Raw genomic sequence first — 23,299 nt, forward strand, 5'->3', positions numbered from 1 at the left:
TTTATAAAGGTTTTTATTACTCTGTTGTTGTAGCAGTTGTTGTAATTTTATTTTTTGTTTCATTCTTTAACTTTTGATGTAATAATTCTTGATTTTTTTAATTTACGCTTTTATTTCATTAATATTTAACAAAATCAAATGTAGTGAATTATAAATACAATTAAAATCATTTAAACGCATAAAATCATAAAACAAACAAATAAAATAATAAACAAACTCTTTATGGAATTTAAAAAAAAGAAACCAACAAAACTTATAAAAAGCACAAATTCATTTTGGAACTGAACTCTCGTGGGTCTGCATGGCACATACCACCAAAAACAATTAAATGTTCTTGTTGCGTATACATTTTGTATTTGAAAATTTGTAGCACCATGAGATTCAGCTCTGGCATGAATTTCAAAGCACAAAAATGAACAAATCATCACAGAAATTTAAAAAAAAAAAATAATAATAATGATAATGATAACATATGATTTTAGATGAAATGTTAAAAGTTTATAGGAATTCAATATTCCAGAAACCAGCATAGGTTTAATAAAAAATTTGTTTGTTTTTTATATTAAAATCTTAAAAAATATAAAATATTTTCAAATTGTTAACATTTTAACATTTCATTTATGATTATTGCCAAAAGTGTTTAATAAAAATGAATCATTAATTGAAATAATATTTAACATACATCTAATAGAATTTATATTATTTTTAAAATATTAACTAATTATTCTTGGTCTTTTCTTTTATTTTTCATATCTTTTCTACTTTTCTTTTAGATTTTGAAGACTTGCCGCCTTTGTTGCCCATTGAACCGCCATTGGATGGTTTATATAATTTCTCTTTAGATCAGTCAGAGGGTCTTAATGATCTATTCCATGATTTTGTATAAACAAACACCCGCCCTCTTGTCCCAACTAAAACACATCTATTCAACTCCCCTACTCTCCCCTCCCCCTTGGAAAGTTAATCCAACCAAATTTGTTGTTTCTTTTATTTTTAAATATAATTTTTTTTATTATAATTTTAAATTATAAAAGAAATTCAATATAAATATATATATTTTTTTCATATTTTTAAAATTAAAACAAACAAAAAACTAGTATGTAATAGTTAAAAATTAAAAACACACACAAATATATAACTACATATATAGTCTGAAGCGAAAAGAAAAAAAACAATGAAAAAAAGCAAATAAATTATAAAATTAATTTATAATACAGAAAGTAAAGAAAAATTAATTTAGTCATACAAAAAAAAAAAACAAGTTTGTAAATTCTAAAATCAGGTTTTCAATTTACATAAATAAATCTATTTAAATAGAATATTTGTAATTTATATTAAAACTCTCACCTACACAAATAAAACCAACCACAATATCAGTGTAAAATTTTCCAAAAAAAAAAAATGGCATGTTTTTAAAACACTTGAAAATTTTCTTAATAATTAAATAAATTTAATGTAATTGAAACTTAAAAACTTAAAATTGAAACTACAATTTGTAAATTAATCAAAATTACTTTAAAATTTTGTTTTTTTTTTCTTCAAAAACTTTTATTTACTAATTTGTAAATTTTATTTTGTTTAATTAAATTTAAAAAAAAATTCTCAAATTTTTTGGCTTATTTTTTTAATGAAATTTTATTTTTTGAATTCAATTTCATGTTATTTATGTAAAATAATACATTTACTTTTTTTGAGCTCTATTTGTAAAATTTTTGTTAATTTTTTTCTAAAGCAATAGTTTTTTCTTATTTTTTTTTTAATTTTATATAATAGCTATTTACACTGTAAATTTTCTTAAAATAAAAAAAGTAATTGCATTTTTTTGTTAATTTTTATTTTATTTTTTTTAATTTTATAATAATTTAAATTTAAAATGAAAACAAACTGTTAATAGTGAATCAGCAGCAAAGCAAACAAACCTAAGATAGCAAAACAAAAACAAAAAAAAAACAACAAACTTATTTTAATGCTAAACGCTTATATTTTTATACATTTAAAACACATACATACATAATAATTAATATAAATATATTTTGTTATTGTTAACAAATAGGAAAAAAATTCTACAAGAAAACCATAATCAATTGTAAAACTACAAATACCAATTATTAAAAAATAATCTATTCTTTTTTGGTTATTTGTAATTTTCTTCCTTTAATTCTACTCCTGTTACTTATTTTTTTACTATTTTCTTTGTTAAGTAAAAAAAATAACTATTACTACATCTTTACAAAAGTTTTGAAAAGACACTTTCCTTTTGCCTTAGTTCTTCTGTTAATATTATTTTATTAAACGCTCAATATAATTATTAAAATCTAATTATGTTATTAAGTAAATAACCTCATTATAAAAAAAAAACAACAACCTAGCATTTGAATTTATTTTGACACAATTTTAGAAGGGATTTTTACAAGGATTTCTATTTAAAAAATGATTTTTGTTTGGCACAACGAAATGTTTTATTTGGCAAGGAAATGGTTTGAATTTAACACCAAAGTCAAAATGAGACCTTAAATATCAAACCTAAATTGTTTCTACTTCCTTTAACCTAATAAAATTTGTTTGCAATTTGTAAGTAGATTCTTCAAAATACAATCCTTTCGTAAATGTTTAAATTGAATCGAATTACAGAAAATAAAATTTTACATTCTAAAGATAAAATTGAAACGATTTTGATTCAGGTGCGAAAATAAAGAGGAAAACAAAAAAGTTTTGAAAATTTTGAAAATTTTCCAAAAAACATAAATCACTTTATTTTGAATTGATTCTGAGGCTTATTGACACTAAGTTCACAGTTTAAGATCTAAAAAAATAAGTATTTAGAATTGCAAGAAAATCACATCCTTAGTAATAGTAAAAAAACAGTTTCAAAATAGAATTCACTTTAAAATAAATTTTCTTAAAAAAATCTTTAAAATAAATTCAAATGTGTAATAAAAGTAAAGTGAGGTTACTTACAGGAGAAAAAAAACAATTAGTAAAATAATCATAATTTACTTTTATGTGTTCTTTTTTAAAAATCCATTATTTAAAAAAAAACATTTTATTTTCTACTTTATTAAACAAAAACAGCTCTATCCCCGTTATTCATATCTAATGATATATCAATAATTATTTTTCCTTTCCCTCTCTTTATTGTATTAATCCATACAATTATAGTTTATTTCTTTTTTTTAAGAAAAATAAAGATAAAAAATATAATAAAATAGTTAAACAAAAAATCTTTTAAAACAAGACAAAAAACATAAATAAAAGAAATTCTCTTTTTTCTTCAAACTTAAAATAATACTAAAAAAGTATCGAATAGTTAAACATATTCAAAATAATTTAAAAAAATCGTAAAAAATATTTAAAAAAAAAATCTTAAAAAAATAATAAATTTAAATAAATGGCAAAACAGCAAACATTTTTTTATTATTATTTTAATAAAGTCTATTATTATATAAATTCAACAATCCCTTAAAATAACAAACATTTTGTTATTTTTTTATTATTAATATTAAATAAACAAAATAATTATTATTATTTTAATTAATACAAAAATTATTATACATATAAATATTATTTTGTAATATACAAAACAAAAAAAAACATAAATGTAATTAATTAATAATAAAACAAAATATGTAAACAACAATTGTTAAGTACTTTTTATTTTATTCTTTCTAAAATATAAAACAAAAATAAAATAAAGAAATGTTAAGTTTAACCCAAAAAAAAAAAATAATCACAAAAAATACCTAATTGAAATGCGTTTTTATTTGAGCAAAGTACACTCTATTTCAAACTGAATCTGAACTTCGATTCGACGTTCCGTCAATAAAACTTTATGCAGGCTAATCTCATATAATCAAAATCATGTAGGCTTAATTCCATCTATACTTTAAAAAATATACATTTTAAACAAAGAACAAGTATGAATTTATAGTCGGACTTTGCCGACCATATGATACCCTACACCAGTCAGTATGTTAAAATTTTGATTTTTTTAAATAAAGCATTTAATTTGTTTTATTGTGGAATATTTTTACATATTGTTGACAAAAAAAGAGGGAGGGGAGAAGGGGTTAATATGGGCCTATCCTTATAAATTTTGTTAGATGAATTTACGGTTGTATGTGGGCTAGGAGAAATAATGGGCCGATTTCAACCATTTTCAATAGCGATCGTCATTGAGCTAAAAAAAGAGTACGTGCTAAATTTCATCAAATTATCTTGAAAATTACGACCTGTAGCGTGCGCACAAGGATTACATGGACACACAGACTGACCGACGGACGGGCATAGCTAAATCGACTCAGAATGTGATTCTGAGGCGATTTGTATACTCTAAGGTGGGTCTAGGACCAATATTTTTGGGTGTTACAAACTTCAACACTAACGCATAATACCCTCCCCACTATAGTGGTGTAGGGTATAAAAAGGATCAAATTTCCCTTATACAATGACAGTGAGTACTTAACATAATGATTCTAAGTCAAATAATGTTAAAGAAAATTTAGTAAGTACCATTTAATAAACGAAAAACTACCATAAAACTGTCAGCTCTATATAACCCATCTAATTTAGTTCCTTCTTATATATTTTTTGGTTTGCCGGATCACACAGGGAAACTTTTGATTTTGTGCGTGAGAAAAGAGAATGGTTTACACGCAAAAATCAAAAGTTTTCCTGTGTGAACCGGCACTTTCGTTTTGCGTTACCCAGCAGTTCGGTCAGACAGTCGCAAACTACTTATTTAACCCATTTACGGTCGCTGTGCCAATTTGGGAACACTTAGTTTTCAAGGCTGTATTAAAAAACGGTTCACCCTGGTTTATTTATTTTTGCATTATTGAGCACTTGAAAGTGCTCTGAATTAATATTACATCAAACAATTTTACTGCATTTATTGTTTTTGTTGTAATAATCTATTAAACTTCAGTGGCCACATATATACTAAAAACAAGTTATAAACTAAATATGTTATAATTTTTTAAACAAAGTTTTGCAGTTATTAATTTGAAGCAAATGGTCTAAAAATAATGTGATAACATAGTAATGGCCGTGTCTGCCATTTAAATCTGTTTATAGTTTTTGTGACAGCTCTAAACCGGTAAAAAACGCGAGCTACATAAAAGCGAAAATCCCCTCTAATGTCCAGATTATTAATATTTTTTAAAATTTTTTTACGTTTCTGTCTTTTTGCATTGTTGAAAATAAATATACATTTATGTTTAAAAATTTTTACTTGTACCTTTTAAGTGGCTGTAAATGGATTAACCTACTATATAGGGTTACTCCTGGCCAGCAACTGTCACACAATAGATTAAAATTTCATACAAAAATTTATTTTAATGTGTCTACTTTCTCGTTTGCAAAAAGTACATTTGTGCTGAAATTAAAACAAACAAGATGGCTAGACGTTATTAGAAATCACTGTATTTTTCGGAGGCATTGACTCAGCATTGAAGTTTTTGGCTTGATTAGTTTGAATAGAATTATAGTTTCTTCTTTTGTTTTTTTTTTCTCCCCATTGATGTAACAGACTTTGTATTCCAAAATAGTTTCAATATCTTATTTGGGTCTCATTACTATATTATCAAAAAAGTTATGCTTATATCTATTTCTATTTTTACTTGTTTAAAAGAAAATATAATTTCTAAAAAGCTCATCTTATTAAATCTACTTGGACGAATTTATGTTGTTGGATGAAAAATCACTCACCAATCGAAAACAATCCACCGTGCGACTGTAATGTTAGTTCCATTTTTAATATAATTTCTTTCAGTGTAAAAAGTTTTCACAACAGAATTCTTAATAGATATGGCAGTTCTTCGAACAGCTGACTTTTATTTACTCGTATTTTTTGCAGATTTGTTTATCAACATTAGCCAAACAACTTATAGAAAATGAATATTTTACCGAAAAAAAGGTATATTTTAATTAAAATATATGGTTAATATATAATTTAATAAACCCCTTCTAAATATTTTTTAAATAATAATAGATGGCATGTGAGGACCAAAGATAATATAGCACGCGTTAGAAAAGATGAAGCAGCGGCACGTGAAGAAGAACGTAAAAAACAAGAAAAATTGGAATTTGCAGTAGGTTTGGTCATTATTATTACTAATTGTAAACAGTAATTGTATTTCTGTAATTATTAGGAAAGTGAAGCTCGTGTTAACTTTTTACGCAAACGTTCGGGACTACCGGAAAGGCAGCGAGAAGAAAATCCCGTTTCTGAAGAAAAGACAGAAAATGAAGTGGCCGATAGTTCTCAGCATGTAAATCTATTTGCAGATTACAAAACTCATGTTAAGACTACTAACAAAGAATTGGAGAAAGAAAAAAAGGAAGAACAAGAAAAATATGAGAAACAAATAGGTTATTTAACCTATTTGGGCCAAGATACCAACGAAGCGTTGAGACTTAAAAGTTGGTACGAAGTAGCACCCAAACGTTTTGCAGTGGGATCCGAAAGGGGAGAACTGAACGAAAAGGATTTAAAGACAAAACATAATCATGATCCTTTGACTTTAATTAATGCTCTTTTACCGCCTGATCCCAAGCCACTAACAAAATCCACACCAGCAAAACGTAAAAGGAGTCCTAGCCCTCAGTCTGCCATAATAGAGTTGGATCATGATAGACCACCAAAAAAACACAAAAAGGACAGGAAAAAACATAAAAAGGAAAAACACAAGAAACACTCTAAAGAACACAAACATAAAAAAGAAAAATCTAAAGAAAAGAAAATAATGGAGGAACAAATACAGAAACGCTTAAAACTAGAACAGTTGAGAAAAGAACGTATACGCCGTGAAACTGCAGAAAAGGCTAGACAGGAAGCTTTACTGGCGCCTAAGGAAGCTAACAAGCCAGCAGAAGCGACAAGTATTGCTACACCTAGAGTTGTACAAAAATATAATAGTCAATTTAATCCAGAATTGGCTAAGCAAAATATGAATTAAGCCCAAAATAAAATGGATAATTTATTTGAATTGAAATGCGGAATATTAAATAATTTATAATGCATTAAAACTTATTATTAGATTCTATTTGTATTCAAAGCAAAATTGCTTTTTATTATAAAATAAATTGCGATTACTTTTTTTTAAAGATGTCAGTGATAATCGGTTATTGCTTCGATCATAAGTCCTACATTATAAAGAATAAATCGATAAGTACCAGTTATCTATTAATATATTATCTTGGTCGTATTCTATTCATAACTTAATAGTTCAGCCTACATATTCCATATCCCACATATCAGTTTGATTTCTTCGAATATTAATGAAGGCGAAGGTGTTTTTAAAAAATTTTATTAATACTTTCTTTATATATGTACATGCCACAACAAATTAAACATTCATAACATTTTTATACACTTAATAAACTTATTCTTACGTTTATTACTCCATATTCTTGGCGCACCTAAAACCCAAATTACCCGCCGAGCTGTCAGCTGTATTTTGAGAACGTGCCGCACAGCGATAACGATAACAATAGGTTTTATGACATAGATAAGACCCACCCTTTTTAACACGACTTGGATTGGGGCTGGTATCTCCTTCTGTCCATAAATCTTGTGTCCATTCCCAAACATTCCCCACAATGTTGTGAAGCTGAAATACGTTTTGCGAAAATTTATTTACTGGACAGGTGGTAACATAACCATCTTCCTTAGTATTATTATCGGGGAATTCACCTTGCCAGATATTTAACCTAAACAATTAGTATAAAATTAATTAGTTTAAAATTAGTCAACTGACATTTCATAATTATTACCAATGCTTATCCTGAGGCATTAACTTATTGCCCCAAGGAAATAATTTTCTTTTTTTGCCTCCTCTACAGGCCACTTCCCATTCTGCCTCTGTGGGTAAACGTTTATTGGCCCACTTACAGTAGGCTACAGCATCATTCCAAGAAACATGAACTACTGGATGTTTTTCTAATCCTTTAAGATTGCTGTCTGGACCATTTGGATGTTTCCAGCTTACACCCTGCACTTTAAACCACCAGGGAGCACTAGCAACTCTAAAATCTTTCAATTTTTCCTGATCTTGTGAACTTAATAGAGTTTTAAATAGAAAACTGTCACCAAACTTTTCTGCTTCAGTTACATATTTGGTAGCTTTTACAAAGTCCTTAAATTTTTCATTGGAAACTTCATATTTATCCATATAGAAATCTTTAATTGTAACTAAACGTTCCGGCGATTCATGATCTTCTTTAAAATGTGGCTCATCGGTGCCCACTAAGTACTTTCCACCTGGTATTAGAGACATGTCATCATAACTTGGTTCTGGATAATAATCTCTATAATGTTTGTTGTTATTTTTGGCTTGACGTTGGCAAACTTTTAAGGATTCATCATCATTGTTAGCTTCAACCTTATTAACTTCCACATTTTGTTTAAAAACATTGTTGACGTGTTCGGTTTTTTGTTCTTCTGTTTGGGATTCTTCTCTGTCCAATTTGTTGCAGCCGCAATCCAGGAATACCGGTACCACCAGTAAACTTTGTACAATTATAAACTTAATAATAAACATTATTTGCGTTTCTTATCACTACATCTATTATTTCTAGCACATATTTTAATGGTGTTTTTAACAGAAACTTTTTATAACAAAATTTCTGTTATAAACAAAGTAAACAAGAAGGAGTTTTAAGATGATTTCATGAACAAAGTACGTTATTATTCCTAATGTCAAACTCCGGGTTAAAAAAATTACACTATATCTGCATGCTGTCAAAATATATGTAAGTTATAAATTTCTTCTTTCTAATAATGTCACCTTCAAAAATCCACTTGAATGTAAACAATCTGAGGAAAACCAGATTAGTTGCAGCCAGAAAGAACCATACTGTTTTCGGAAATTTTAGTTAATAATGGAAAACATATATTTATTTTAATTAATTAAATATTATATTTTAATAGTTATTTATTAAAATGGTTAATTTATTGTTTATTTAATTTTTATGACATCGCATATAATATTTTGTTTACTTTATCAGCAACATTTAAATTCGTTAATCCGGCAACAAGCATAGTTGAAGTAAAAAAGAAGAAGCATTCAAATTAAGCGCGCCGTTATCACAGGTTTGCCATTATACTACTTTCTTATTTTGGTTGATTACGTTTTTTGATGTGCAAAAAATTAACAAGAACAAAATGAACAGAGTAGTAAATATTAATAAGAAGAAAGCGACGCCGTGTAGAGCACCCAAGCCAACGACATTTAAATTGATTTATATTTGTATAAAAAGTGTGTAAAATAACAAATAAAATATAATTTGCAGATAAATGTATACATTAGAAAATAATAATCTTTAATTTCAAGTAAAGTTTAACAATTTTAATACATTTGTTTGGGTTTTTTTCATATTTTCAAAATAAAAAGAAAATACTTGACAAGAAAAATTCTGTATAAAGCGAAAGGTGGGAAAAACGGCAGCAAAGCGCGTAAAACATTATATTTACACTGACGATACTACGACTAGAAGTTTCAAACGTTAATAATTACAAATAAATTGCGTTTTTAATTGAACAAAAGGTAAAAATATAAAGAAAACATTGAAAAATGAATGATAAAGCGGAGGGAGTCGTAGCATTGAGCGATGGAGAGTGTGATGGTACAGTTTCACCAACGCCTGCAACTGTACCCAAAAAGCGCGGTCGTCCTGCTAATGCAGAAAAACCAAAGAAAGTCCCTACTGGACGCGGTAGAGGAAGACCAGCTAAGGGAGCAGAAGTGGCAAATAAAAAACCAGCTAAAGCAGCCGTTTCCGCCGATGGTAGTGAAGAAGAGGGCACAGCTAGTGATGGCGGCAGTCCCTTGCCCAACGGTGATGCTGTAGCAGAGGCTTCTCCGGGACGAGGACGTCAACCAAAGGGAAAACGTAAATTAACTCATACAATTGAGGCCACGGGCAAAGGACGCGGACGTCCTAAGAAAAATCCCAAACCCGAAGTGGCCGATGATGCTGACGAAGGCGCCGACGACAATGAAGATGGTGCATCTAGCGATTATAAACCGGGCAAAAAGGGCACAACCACCAAAGCGGCCAAAAAAGGACGCGGACGTCCTAAAAAAGTGCAGAATAGTGATGATGAAAGTAAGTAGAAGGTTTTGGATAAATGCTAATAAATTGCACAGTGTGACAAAATGGGAAATAGTGAATATAATTTCCACAAAATATTTTCTTTTTATAATTTTGTAACAACGTGTTATTGTTCGGTTTTTAACAATCATATGTATGTATCTTTTAAAAAGGCGCTAAAATCAAAATCGTTAAAGTACATTCACTCCTATTAAATATGAGACGAAAAAGACTGAACCGGTATTTTTGGTAGTTTAGTTTAAAAGTGTTTTATACCAAGGTATACAACACGAGACCCAAAGGGTCCATTTAGATTACCTTTAATGAAGAATAAAGTACAAGAAAATTAGAGAAAAGACGGAACAATAAGAGAGAAAAAGTAAGAATTTCCCCCAAAATAGATTACAGAATGAAAGTGGATATGGAAGGGAAATATGGTTGGGTAAATCTTTTTTGATCTTACATGCAAATAATGCTGAGAAGCCTATAGACTAGACTGTTGACTACTCTAAGGAGTAGTACATATATAACACGTATGGAAAATCTACTGATTATGAAGTAGACTGTGTCTAAGAGATTCACTAAAGATGGAGTAGAGCAAAAATTAATCTTTTGACTAATCTACATATGTCGAATTAATGAAAATTTATAATATATGTATATGTTCAAAGTAATTAATTGCAGTGCTACTATTTTTCGATTTCAAAAATGTACAACAGTAAAGTTATTTAGGATCATATAAAACCTTTTTAACGAGGTACATATTAATGTATGTAATAATATTTATTAAGGTGTTTATATTAAACATGCTCCAATATTTACCTTAAGGTCGTAGTTGGCAAGTGATCTTACTGAAAAAATGTATTTTTAGTGATTTTTGATTCCCATACAAATAATTAATATTATATATACTTTAGGTTCTGATGACAAAATGGAAGATGATGAGGAAAAGCGTCCAGTGGGTCGTCCTTCATCCGGTGGTGTCAATCTTAATATTGCTCATAGTGGACGCGGTAAGGGACGTCCGAAAAAGGAAGTAGCCGCTAAACGGGTTGCTGAAGCAGAAAATGGTGGCGGTGAAACAACAAAAAAACGTGGAAGACCCGCAACATCATCCGCTAAGCCATATGTACCTACTGGAAAACCACGTGGTCGCCCTAAAATGGCGGTTCAAGGCAAAGGTTCACAAGATGACGAAGATGATGATGATGAAAATCCCTCAGAAAAAGTTGCAGAAAATTCAGCTGACGACGATGAGGAAGATGAGAAAATGAAAAGTGACGATGAGGATGCAAATTAAATGAGCATCTAACTCATAAAAAGCATTATTTACATTCAAAATACAACACATTAAAAGGAACAAATTTAACTTGTACTAAAAAAATGTATGAAATGAAAGTATAATTATATATTTAAAGTCATTTAAAGTAAAACTCAAATTTAAAGAAAAGAATACATTAAAAATGCTGCAATATCAAGTGTCAGTAAATACTTCAGTATAATATCCTTATACCCGTTAATTGATTCTCCATTTTTAGTTAGATTTTTACGATTTCATTACATTTCACAAGTAGTTTAGTGCTATAAATATATTATTTTATATATTATTTTTTAATTCTAAACGTTAAATTTATCGGACACTTACCTTTTTTGTTTGTGTCGTTTTTAATTTTAACATTTTTCATGTTACGAACATTACAATGAATTATTTTACAAAAAAAACCCTAAATATTAAATATAGAATTAAACAAAAACAAGGTAGTTTGTATAACTTTTATTTAAATATTAATCGTAAAATATTTTTCATCACAAGTGTAGAAATAAATAAAAATCCAGTCTTTAAACAAAATTAAACTTCTTAATTCTTAATTACATTTTTGAAAAGAAAAAAAAAGCAAGAATATTTGGGAAATGATTCGGTATCGAATTTAAAATAAAATATAATAGATTTCATGTTCGATATCGAATACTAGCATTCAATTGGTTTTTCGCTGTTTAAAAATCGGTTTCTAATCGTTCAAATATTCTACTGGCCGCTTTTTTGTCTGTGTTCTTTAAATTTTGGGGAAAAATATCTTTGTTCTACTAACATTTTTCGTACAAATATTTTTGAACAGTTTTTAACAGGAAAATTTAGAAAGATTTGGTGGATACAGAGATTGCTGAGTTCAGAATATTTGGCCGATTGGGGTCGTTCCGGGGTGTTGATCATGGGAACGTATATTTTGGTATAAACAAAAATAATATAAATAAAATATCGGCTAACCTTTTTTACACTTAAAACCATATTCAGAAAAAGCAAAATTTCGATTTCTTAAAAAACTGTTTTTTGAAACCGGATTTTGGAATACGCTTACTTACATAAATGCGTTTAATTTGGTCTGATTTTTAAAGCGATTGCAATTACAATCTAATATTAAGAAAAAGATTGGAATTGCACTTCTAATGTGTTTTCTATAACCCATTTCTTAAAGCAGAGCACAAGTGATTGCTCAATTCGACAGTAATGCCGAACAAATTCCAGCACATGCATTTCGTTTCCGAAACTGATACTTAATTGAAATGCAGGATTCAGGACTGAGTTGATTGACTTAAAAACGATTTAGAAAAAACATTTTGTGTACTATCACATACCTGAAAATTCAATCCAGTTTTTTATTTCTAAAATAGAAGGTATCAAATTTTATTTGTTTACATCACCTACCATATTCCGAAGTTCATTACTTATTAAAAATAACTTTATACGAATAACATATCACAACGCTCCGATTTATATATCAAAACAAAGTCAGTAGGAAACAAAAATCAATTTTGATGGATTTGTAATATGTTTTCATGCAATATCATTAAAATGGAGATATTTTATTGTGATTTTATTTTCTTTTTCTGATATTGGGATTTGTTATAAGAATCTGTAGATATTTTTGGGGTTATTCTTTTCTTGCTACTTATATTTTTAGAACTTAAGTCCATTTTCATTATACTACATGAAAAGTTATTTTGTATTCATTCTTGTAGACATCAGTTTTTATAAATTTTAAGTTTTCAATATATTGTGAAAACCACTTTATAGAATGATGTTTCGTTAAAGCTACAATGTATACCGCTACAATTTCTAGAAAATTACAAATATATACAGTGAATCAACTAAGTTTTTTGCCTACATTTTTTTTAAGAGAATTAAGTTTTTAGTTCATAAATAAAATTCCAAAAAACACGTAAAAAGTAAATTTATGTTTTCCAATTAAAAATAGAGATTGTATAAACTGGGAAAACCAAGAAAAAATGAATAAAATACAATTATTGGTGCATTTGTTTTTGTATTTTATTATTTTTCATGAGAATTTGCATGTCAATAAAGTATTTTGCATATTGAGAATTCCGGTTAATTTCGTTGGGGTTTTCAAATTATTTTTTTAATTACTTTTTGGAATTTATTGTTTTATTGCTAAAAAGACGAGTGTTAATTATTTTTCAATTGTGATTTGCAACAATCATATCCTCATTGTGTGAAAATGTGATGATTTGCCATAAAAATGTTTAAAGGATAATAATGAGGCAATTTCGATATAAAAATTTGTTAGATTTCTAGAGCAAGTGTAAATTAATGAAATATAATTATGAGATGTTTAATCAATAACATTAAAAAATATAGATTAGAGTAATTGATGAAATGATCCAAAAAATTATTAAAAAAAACGCACCGAGTGCTCTTTTAAAATCTTCATCATATCCTTAGGTCAACAAAAGCAGTATTTTTCAGCTAATACATACACTTATATATGTATATTTAGAACATAAAACAAGAATAACTATCCAGATCCAAATACGCCTACTGTATGTTATTCATAAAATAAAGCATTTAAAATATGAGATTGAAAATCAAGATTTTAGCATGTAACAATTCTATAGTGGTATATGGTGATGTCCCCATACTTAGAGAGGCTGGGATGTCCAAATTTAGTCGTTCCACTATTAAAATATCTAAAAAGTGTTATTCTAATATATAAGAGTAATAAAAATATTAAATTTTATAAAATAGTGCAGTAATATTAAAAAAATGAACAAAAAACCTAAAAAAGCAAAATACTTTATTGACCTAAAAACTAAACAATATGTTCACATTTTACCAAAAATCTCGTTAACTAATATCTCGATTTTACTTTTTATGGTAGAAAATTAATATATAAGATATTCTTTAAAAAACACAACAATCAAATTGCTTTATTTTGCTAAAAATAATTGTTCAGATAAAGTTTTTTCTTAAAATTTTTAAAATTTTACATAGGCAACTTACTCAATTGATTCACTGTAAATAATAATATCTAAAACTTCTGTAAAGTAAATTAATGGACTTTAAAAAAGCTAAATTTATTTAAGTAAGTAATTTCGTAGTTAATATACCAATAAATTAATTAATTTCCAATACCAATAAAATCCAAAAAAAAGCATAAAAACATGTTAAAACATAATATGATTAAATACAGAGCTTACAAGGGTTAAACAAACTTTCATTTTTATCAAGCTATAGCAAAGCGTTACATTTCAAAAATTCATAAAAAATTAATTCAAAATTCGAACAACAGACAACAACGGATAAAATTATGGAAAACCTCGTAATCATTCATTGCTCTTCACACTAATATTCGCCTAAAAACGTTTATTTATCAAAGTTGGCAGCGCTGTAAGTCTGAGCGAAAAAAAATAGAAATAAGAAATAAAAAAAAAACACACAAACCAACTCATTCCTTGCGACTTGCCGAGAAAAATTGCAGAGCAGCGGAAAAGTCTCTTGTAAATTTGTGCAAAATATAGAAAAAAAAGTTTTGTAATAAAATTTCCTAGTGAAAATTCAATCTAAAATCACGGTGAAATATTGGCAAATTAAGTGTAAATTAAAAATATTCCCCCGTATATATAAAATGTTTGCTTAAAGAGTTCGCAAACGGAATCTTGTATAAATTTTCTTATAAGAATTATTCTCTAATTAGCATCCAGTGTAAAAAAAGGTGTGTGTAAAGCAAAGAAAAATTAATTATTCTAAAGAATATTCTTTAACAAAGTGATGAAATAAAAAATGGTAGAAATGACAAAAAAATCTGCTGTTAATTGAAAAAATTTGTGAAATTCTTAATATAAGAAAAAAAAAAATAAAATAATTTGTTTTGTTCAAATAATTTTTTTCATAAGTTCTAAATTGTCTCAATTCCATTAGGCCGCACATTTTTTTTGGTTATTTACTCAAATTGCGGCAGAAAAGAAAAAGAAACAGAAAATAGAGAAAAAAGAATATAATAAAATAAGAAAATCGGCAAAAATAAAATAATATATGGTTTACTATACAAACACATTTGTGCGAATAACTAACTAACTAACAACAACAAACGAATGCCGCAAACAAAAGAGAATAACAAAATAAATTGTATATAAAATTTTGTTTTTATCAATAGTAATTGCCGCTAATTTTCTTCCTTTAAATTAACTAACCAATTGGAAAAAATACTTATTTATATGGAAATATAAGAAAAGTGTTTTTAATAAGTTTTAATGTGTAATATATAACATTTAATTGCATTTAATAAACAGATAAATGCACTAATTTTTTATAGTGTCCTCTTCGTTACAGCAACTTATATATTGTTCTCTTTCTAATGAACGGAATATAAGCGCCATGGACAAAATGTGCATTTCTTAAAAGTTCCTTTTTTGGATCTATTTTTGTGCGTTTGTAAAGTGACCAGCCTGTGTTTACTAGAGTTGTATTTGCATTATAAAAATATTTTCAAAATAAGATTTTAGACGTTTTTCCTATAAAAATAATAATTTGGTATGTATAATTAGAAGATTTATTAAATTAATCACACATAGAAAGAAACGATTAATGCTTTCGAGTAAAGGATATTAAAAATCGCATATACACCATTTGTCAGAGATGTAAATTAGTAATTTCGTGAACAATTGACCTTCATATTATTCGAAACTATTGTGGTCCTGTTTATTAAAATGTCCTTTAAATATCGTTCCCATGACGCAAAACAAATCGATTTGAATGACATTTTTCCATTTTATCCTCAATGTAGAGCATTTTGAGAGGATAAAAGATATATATATTTTTTGGCGGCCACGCCTACTTTCAAGTGGGTGGGACTCCAATATATCTTGAAAACTATTTTATTTACATTAGAATTTTAAACACCAATTAAATCAATTAATGGTATTAAAAATACCTTTCCAATGATTTGGGGTTTTTCCGAAATATATATAGAATACCTATACAGTATCGTTCGAAACCTAAGCAACTTTTTTTGGCATTGTCTACAAAGTGCTATATTTTTATTTTAATTGATTTATTCAAAATTATATAATTGATAATAATCACATTATCTGTCTATATTATAATAACAACAACAAAAGTTTAATTCCATTTCGCGGTGAGTTACAAGAAAATATTAACTGAATTAACTCCATAAATAGCTGTTCGAAACTTAAGCAACTTTTTGATTTTCTTATGAAAATCGTTGGTCCTTTTGAGTTCCAAACAAATTTATGGAATTGATTATTTACTAGTGTAGTTCGTAATTAATCCCAAGTGGATTTTAAACTATTCGAAAGCTAGAATGTTTTCTAAAACTGCGAGTTTCGACTCGGCGTTTCAGAATGCCGAACAGCATCTCTAAGGGACTTGAATCGGGAGATTTTGATGGACAATCAAATAATTTGGGTCGCATTACTCGATAACTACTCTTAGGTCAACTTTTCCAAAAGTTTTGGTTCATTATCATGCTGAAAATCGCAATAAAATAAGTTGTTCTGTTCGTTGTTATCAATCATATAATTCGTTTTGTTGGCGAAAAACGTCCCAAGAAGAAAAAAAATCCAACTCTGTGTTTCAACATCAGGACTAACCCTTCTCTTCAAAAATCATGGCCACATCCTTAAATTTTTGCTCTCCATTCATTATTGGGCCTTTACTAAAAGGATATGTTATAATATTTACTTCAGCCTTTGAGCCTCACATACTTTGCCTGAATTTAAGAAGGAAAATTTGGACCCGTTTATAAATAAAACTGTTCTTTTATTAGTCTTGCGTAATCTATTTCAATAGTCTACCCAAAATTGTACAGAATTTGTAAAAAAATCGAATTTCTTTAAGTAAACTCTGTGCCATGTTACTGCGGGATTCATATGCGCTTACATGATCGTACATTAAAGGCTTAAAAAACATGGAGGTCAAACAATTAAGGTTTTGGGCAAGATTTTTGGTGAGTAGAGGAAGTCCTGATGTTGAAATGCAAATAATATTTGATTGTTTTACTTTCTGGGACATTTTTGGCCAACAAAATGAACCATAGGATTAAGTACATTGAACAGAACAACTTACTTTATTGCGATTTTCAGCATGATAATGAACCAAAACCTTTGGCAAACTTGATCTAAGAGTAGTTATCGAGTAATGGGACCCAAACTCTTTGATTGTCCATCAAAATCTCCCGACTCAAGTCCCTTAGAGATGATGTTCGGCATTCTGAAGCGCTGGGTCGAAACTCGCAGTTTTAGAAAACATTGCAGCCTGCGAATGGCTTAAAATCCGCTTGAGATTAATTGCCAACTACACTAGTAAATAATCAATTCCATAAAGGTGTTTGGAACTCAAAAGCACCAACGATTTTCATAAGAACATCAAAAAGTTGCTTAAGTTTCGAACAGGTATTTATGAAGTTAATTCAGTTATATTTTGAATAAATCAATTAAAATAGATATTATAGCACTTTGTATACAATGCCAAAAAAGTTGCTTAGGTTTCGTACAATACTGTATATTTTGATCGAAAAAATTATATATACAGTAAGGGCTCAATTTAAACAAACGAAAGGAAATCGGGGTTGTTGCAATTTACGAAATGTTGCAATGATCGACCACTAAAATCCAATATATAATTCTTTAACAGTATCAATCAATTAATTGAATATAATACTCTTACTTCTTTAAGCACATTTTTTAAGTTTTTAAAATATGATATTAATTTTTTTTATTATGGAACTGAAACACGCTCAATATATATTGATCAATATGGATCACGACCCATTTTAATAGATTGATGAATACCTCGGTATGCTACACGTTCAATATTTATTGCGTCAGTATTTTCATTATTTCACGTGTTTCATTATAAATATTGATACGAATTTTGGATTTCAGAAAATTGGGGTTTTTTATGATATGGAACACGATCTGTCAATATTACATGCTACACGTTCAAAACATATCGCAATACAGCAAATATCAAGATATATATTAAACGTGTGACACTGCCCTTAGAGTAGTATACAGCATAATTTAGTAGTGTATAGTTAAAGAAAATCAATTTAATACAAATAAGCCTTTGAAGGCGAAATAAAATTGTTATAATCCGATATCTACTTTTAAATAAGTATTCGTTAAAATTGATAAAATTAATTTAATCCTTATTCAAGTAATTCCAAGAGTACATATGTAAATTAGAGCGCTCCAAATAAACGAAGTTGGGTATTTTGGCCTCCCTCCATTTATTATATTTTTTTTAGATGTAAAATTATGCCAAGCAAAAATTAGGCTTAACAGATTTAAAGTTTCCAAGTGTTTTTACGAGGCTAACGCAATTCTACACTTCTAATAATAAGTTTTTCACTTTATTGTAAAAACTTAAAAATTGGTTAAAAAATTTTAAAAGTTTTTGCGAATTCCACAGGCTATTAACTTGTACACACATGAATTCGAAAAGTAACAAAAAATTTACTTTTTGTAATATTTTTTAAAGGAAATGGGGATTTATAAGCAATTGATAAGGCTGTTCTTGCAATTTGTACTACTTCTATGTCTGGAAGAAAATTTCAAGTGGACGATGCGCCACCCGCACCTACAAAATATCTCAGAAACTGCAATAGCTAGACTTTTTGTCCAGACATTAATGTCAGAAGATTTGAATAAAATGGCTTTAATAGTGGTCGTGGAATTTAATTTAAGAAAGTTTTGTATATTTGAGAAAATATAACAGAGAGTCATCATCAGAGAAACCAAAATATGGGCATTTCCATCGTGACGAACGTGACGGTCGTACGTTTTAAAGAGATGAAAAATATATATAAACATATATATTTTTTAAAAATTCTTGTATTTTTATATAGGACCTCAATAGCTATATAACTGGCCGGAAGAAAAAAATTGAAAGATCTTATTGGCCCTAAGATATAAGTAGTTAAAGTGCGTGACGTGATGTGACAGAAATAGAAGTTGCTTATTTCTTTTTTGACAAAAATGTAAAAATCTGCGAGTTTCACCTGGCTATTTGGTTAAAACCTTTTTTATTGTAATTTGGAATATTTATTGATTATTTTTCAGCTTTTAGAACTAAAAAATAGTTTTCAGATTTTTTTGTACAAGCCGTTATGTGTGACGTGACGTGACATGACGTGATGTGACAAAATTTCCAATGATGAAATTTGCAATATTATTGCAAATTAATTAGTCCATAGATATATTTTGGACGGACATTGTTGAAAGTTTTTGGAATCGGAGAAATATTTCGACTATTTAATAACATTTTAGTTTAAAATAGCTCCCGTATAAGAATAATATAAGAATTAACATTAATTAAATTAATTAATTAAAAATGCTTATATCACCATAAAATTCAATACAAATAATTTTGACATACACAAAAATCGTTCATCCTAATTTTTTTTTAAAATTCGTCCATGATTAGGCATAGCTTCCATACAGAGCCCACATAACGCCAATATCCGAAAATAATTTTTTTCCATACATTTCTTAAAAATATCATTTGTTGAATTTCTGTGCTCTTTATTCCACTTATCAACTAAAAAATCATAACTATCACCTAATTGAATAAATTGCATAAATATCACATCTTTTTAAATAACAATATTTCACAATTCGAATGTTGCACATGAGAAAATTTATGTAATGTGATGTGACAGACTTTGAAATTCTATAAAAAATAACCCCGCTTAGAATTATTTTTCTTTTCTTTTAAATTGAATTCTATATACTAAACTTGATTTAGATTCAAAGTTTTGAATACTTCTGAATACCAACTAAAAAGTTATCGTGATAAATCCTGTTTCAACGTGACGAACGTGACATTTAAAAGTCTATGAAAGAAAACCGAAAATTTGCCTTTTAAGGATCTTTATCTTTTTATATTTGTATGTTTTAAGATAACTATTAATTCAACAAATGTTTTCCGATAAAAGTCCATTTAAATATTAGCGTTTAAAATAATAAAAACTATCAAAAGCAAATACTATTAAATGTGGAAAAATATGCCTGAAATATTATTGTAACTTTTAATTCCGATTTGTTAGAGCATATGTTTGCATATTTTACCCATAAGAGCATAATTTTGCATGATTTGACTTTTTAGCATATTTAAGGCATATTTTCGAGTTTTTTGAGCATATTTTACTCTTTTAGTGCATATTTTGATGTTTTCGCTTTTTTCGTTTTTATACATTTTTAATTTTTTTTCAAAACTTTATTTAAAAAAATAAAATTCTATTTTTTTATTTTTTTTAAATTTTTTAGCCTATTTTACAATTTTGAAAAAAAAAATCGTTATGTTATAGTTTTTTATTCAATAAAGCATTATATTTTAATGTTATTCCACTATGTAAATGTATATTGTACAGCCATTTCCCCTAAGTTTTTATAAAATATTTAATTGATATAACTCATTTGTTGCAAAAAAATCTTTTATATAACCTTATTGCATTTCGCTCCTATTATGTTTTACTGCCATTTTTAGGCTAATAATATTATCTTTATTTTCACCAATTTATAGAATCCTAATCAGTGTGTGCAAAACTTCAAGTCTAACTATTAAAGATAAGGAAATTTTTCAACTAAATAATGTACCAATTATATTTTTGTATTATAAGTATATTTAATTGTAGACTAGCCAATTAGGCCCTATCGGCTTACGGCCATTTTTTTCGAATAAATAAATAAATAAATAAATAAATAAAACAAATTTTAAATCGGACATAAAACCGATTACTTTTAATTTCATGAGACCAATCCATTTTTATAGTTTAAAAAACTAATTATTGGAATTTATGACAACACCGATTAAAATGTCAGTTTAAAAGCTATGAATACAATTGGAAGAAATGTGTCAAACTTTGTCGTTTGAAATATGTTTTTTGGGGACCAAATGGTTTCATGTTATTTATTGGTTATCTGAACGTAAAACGGAATTCTATTATACTAGTTCTTCAAACTATGGGATGAAACATTTATGGAAAAATGTTGTAGGATATAGAAAATGACATTAAACATTTATTATTTCATTACAATTTCAGTTTTTTTGAGCTTTTCAATGTTAAAAATAATAAAAAATTTTATTTTTGGAGCATATATTTTAAATTTTAAGAGCATATTTTGAGTTTTTTACGGCATATTTAAAGCACTTAAAACACTTTTTTTAGAGCATGTTTTCGGTTTCCCTGGTCATCATTTTTTTTTTTTGAGCTAGTTTAGTGTGAACATAAATATTTAGGATAAAAAATTGGCGGACTAGCCATAGGGAACAAGTTCCTTCCTAATCAATAAAATACAATAATATGTTTATCTGGGAAGTTTTTAGTACTAGAATCTTCAAATTCAAATTAAAGCCTGGATATGTGGAGGAAAGAAAGAAAGGACTTTCTTTAGGGAGCGTGGAACATCTGACATGAAATAAATACAAAAATTAAAAAATGCTGCATTTTTTAATAATAACAAGGTAAAACACTAACCAATATAATTTATACAATTTATAACTTTTAATCCCAATAGAAGAACATTACCGAAAAGTTATTGTTGGCTTAAGGAAGGGTCGAGCTTACAATAAAATTCATATATTTGTCAATTGTTTATTGAAGGTATTTCAAGCTATTTGAGTATATCAATAAAAAACAGAGTTTTCTTTTCTTTTTCTGTTAAGTTTTATCATTTTTATAAAAAAACAATAGTGATTTCTATTTACATAATAGGAAAAAATAATTTAAAAAGAATCCTTCGAGCCGGATTTGAACCAGCGACCTATGGATTTCTACACATTTTCATACTCTGCTACAGTCCACCGCTCTACCAACTGAGCTATCGAAGGTGTATTTGTCCAAAGGTCAAATGTCTAAATAAACAAAAGTTAAAGAAAACAAATTTTGGCGATTTAATAATAATAGATGTATATATGTATGTGTGTGTAAAAAGAGCATAAATTTTTTTAACAAAATTTTATTTAATTTAAATTAAATGCATATAAATGTGTTGAATTAATTACAATTACATATTTAAAGCAAATCGTAGAGTTACCTAACCCTTAAATCAAAGAAACCAGGTGGTAGCTCTTTATTGTAATGAGAGTTTTTACACTTTTTTCCCCAAAAAATGTGCGCATAACTTTAGTTCTCATTCGCTATTTCTCATGTGTTTTTGTTATTTATTTCTATTATGTATTTTGCTCCGGTCATTGTTGGGGTCTGTCACAACAACAACAACATCGCTAGAGCGGTAACAACAATTGAGAATACAAACAATAAAATGGAATAAAACAAGTGTAATCCCCCACAGTGTTGTCACTTTATGCGAATTTTCATAATTAGGGGATAGTGTTTATCTTTTATTTAGAATATTAAACGATTGTAGCTATATACATATGTATTTATATTAGCATTTTGTAATTCTGCTAATGCATATTTGGTTTTTTTATTTCTATAAGAAATTAATCACTAAATTAGCATTACTATGAAATATATAAATTAGGGGAGACATAAAGAGAATGAGAAAAATTGCAAGAGATTAAAAATAAAGTTACCAGATTTCTTAATATAAAAAAATCCCAAAAAATTATCTTAAAATTTTATTATAAACAAAAACAAATATTTCCGAACAGTTAAAATCACAAATTATTTTAAAGGTCTTTTATAGCCAATAACCATAAACAAATATCCTTTCGATTTACCTATATACAAAGATAAGTAATAAGGGTTTTCCTTTAAACATTCAAAAACCCCGCAAAATGTGTAACTTGTGTATGTTTCTATTCTCGCAATTTAATTGATTTGGACAACATTTACAAGTTTAAGCGAACATTTAGACAAACTTGAATAGAATCATTGTGCCTTTAATAAATACGTTCCGTATTGATAACTTTTTATTGTATTCA

General features: G+C 27.6%; 5 protein-coding genes and 1 non-coding gene across 10 annotated transcripts in view; 4 read left to right on the plus strand and 2 right to left on the minus strand.

The window, feature by feature from the left end:
- The window catches only part of LOC111676161 (transcription factor E2f1), an 88,022-nt gene extending 86,632 nt beyond the window's left edge, over positions 1-1,390 (plus strand). For all 5 annotated transcript variants that reach the window (XM_046950714.1, XM_023437081.2, XM_046950710.1 and 2 more), the window contains one exon: positions 774-1,390. In XM_046950714.1, the coding sequence (XP_046806670.1) occupies positions 774-886 (113 nt within the window). In that variant the 3' untranslated portion in view covers positions 887-1,390. The remainder of the gene's footprint in view (positions 1-773) is intronic.
- A 4,414-nt stretch (positions 1,391-5,804) lies between these two features.
- LOC111684021 (leukocyte receptor cluster member 1 homolog) lies at positions 5,805-7,106 on the plus strand. Its single transcript, XM_023446139.2, has 3 exons — positions 5,805-5,914; positions 5,990-6,089; positions 6,150-7,106. The coding sequence occupies exons 1-3, from the start codon at positions 5,892-5,894 to the stop codon at positions 6,954-6,956; spliced, it is 930 nt and encodes a 309-aa protein (XP_023301907.2). The 5' UTR covers positions 5,805-5,891; the 3' UTR covers positions 6,957-7,106.
- A 185-nt stretch (positions 7,107-7,291) lies between these two features.
- On the minus strand, positions 7,292-8,652 carry LOC111684020 (formylglycine-generating enzyme). Its single transcript, XM_023446138.2, has 2 exons — positions 7,774-8,652; positions 7,292-7,710 (listed from the first exon to the last, which is right to left on the minus strand). The coding sequence occupies exons 1-2, from the start codon at positions 8,538-8,540 to the stop codon at positions 7,398-7,400; spliced, it is 1,080 nt and encodes a 359-aa protein (XP_023301906.2). The 5' UTR covers positions 8,541-8,652; the 3' UTR covers positions 7,292-7,397.
- Positions 8,653-9,187: 535 nt separating this feature from the next.
- Positions 9,188-11,586, plus strand: LOC111684023 (chromosomal protein D1). The gene is made up of 3 exons (XM_023446142.2): positions 9,188-9,257; positions 9,393-10,107; positions 11,010-11,586. The coding sequence occupies exons 2-3, from the start codon at positions 9,573-9,575 to the stop codon at positions 11,390-11,392; spliced, it is 918 nt and encodes a 305-aa protein (XP_023301910.2). The 5' UTR covers positions 9,188-9,257; positions 9,393-9,572; the 3' UTR covers positions 11,393-11,586.
- Positions 11,587-14,817: 3,231 nt separating this feature from the next.
- LOC111690812 (maternal protein pumilio) overlaps positions 14,818-23,299 on the plus strand; it is a 352,313-nt gene continuing 343,831 nt past the window's right edge. Inside the window, exon 1 of the mRNA XM_046950482.1 lies at positions 14,818-15,101. The gene's annotated coding sequence lies outside the window, so the exon portion shown is untranslated. The remainder of the gene's footprint in view (positions 15,102-23,299) is intronic.
- On the minus strand, positions 22,146-22,240 carry Trnay-gua. The gene is made up of 2 exons: positions 22,204-22,240; positions 22,146-22,181 (listed from the first exon to the last, which is right to left on the minus strand). It is a non-coding gene; the product is annotated as a tRNA-Tyr (tRNA).

The sequence above is a fragment of the Lucilia cuprina genome, chromosome 4, assembly GCF_022045245.1.
Source record: "Lucilia cuprina isolate Lc7/37 chromosome 4, ASM2204524v1, whole genome shotgun sequence".
NCBI classification, from domain to species: Eukaryota; Metazoa; Arthropoda; class Insecta; order Diptera; family Calliphoridae; genus Lucilia; species Lucilia cuprina.

Bases quoted from the DNA above. Each gene is read 5' to 3' on its own strand.
- LOC111684023 (XM_023446142.2), top strand. From the start codon at position 9,573: ATGAATGATAAAGCGGAGGGAGTCGTAGCATTGAGCGATGGAGAGTGT. The intron at 10,108-11,009 runs GTAAGTAGAAGG...TATATACTTTAG, and splicing joins GCAGAATAGTGATGATGAAA to GTTCTGATGACAAAATGGAA.
- LOC111684021 (XM_023446139.2), top strand. From the start codon at position 5,892: ATGAATATTTTACCGAAAAAAAG. The intron at 5,915-5,989 runs GTATATTTTAAT...AAATAATAATAG, and splicing joins AATATTTTACCGAAAAAAAG to ATGGCATGTGAGGACCAAAG. The intron at 6,090-6,149 runs GTAGGTTTGGTC...TGTAATTATTAG, and splicing joins AAGAAAAATTGGAATTTGCA to GAAAGTGAAGCTCGTGTTAA.
- LOC111684020 (XM_023446138.2), bottom strand. From the start codon at position 8,540: ATGTTTATTATTAAGTTTATAATTGTACAAAGTTTACTGGTGGTACCG. The intron at 7,711-7,773 runs GTAATAATTATG...CTAATTGTTTAG, and splicing joins ATGCCTCAGGATAAGCATTG to GTTAAATATCTGGCAAGGTG.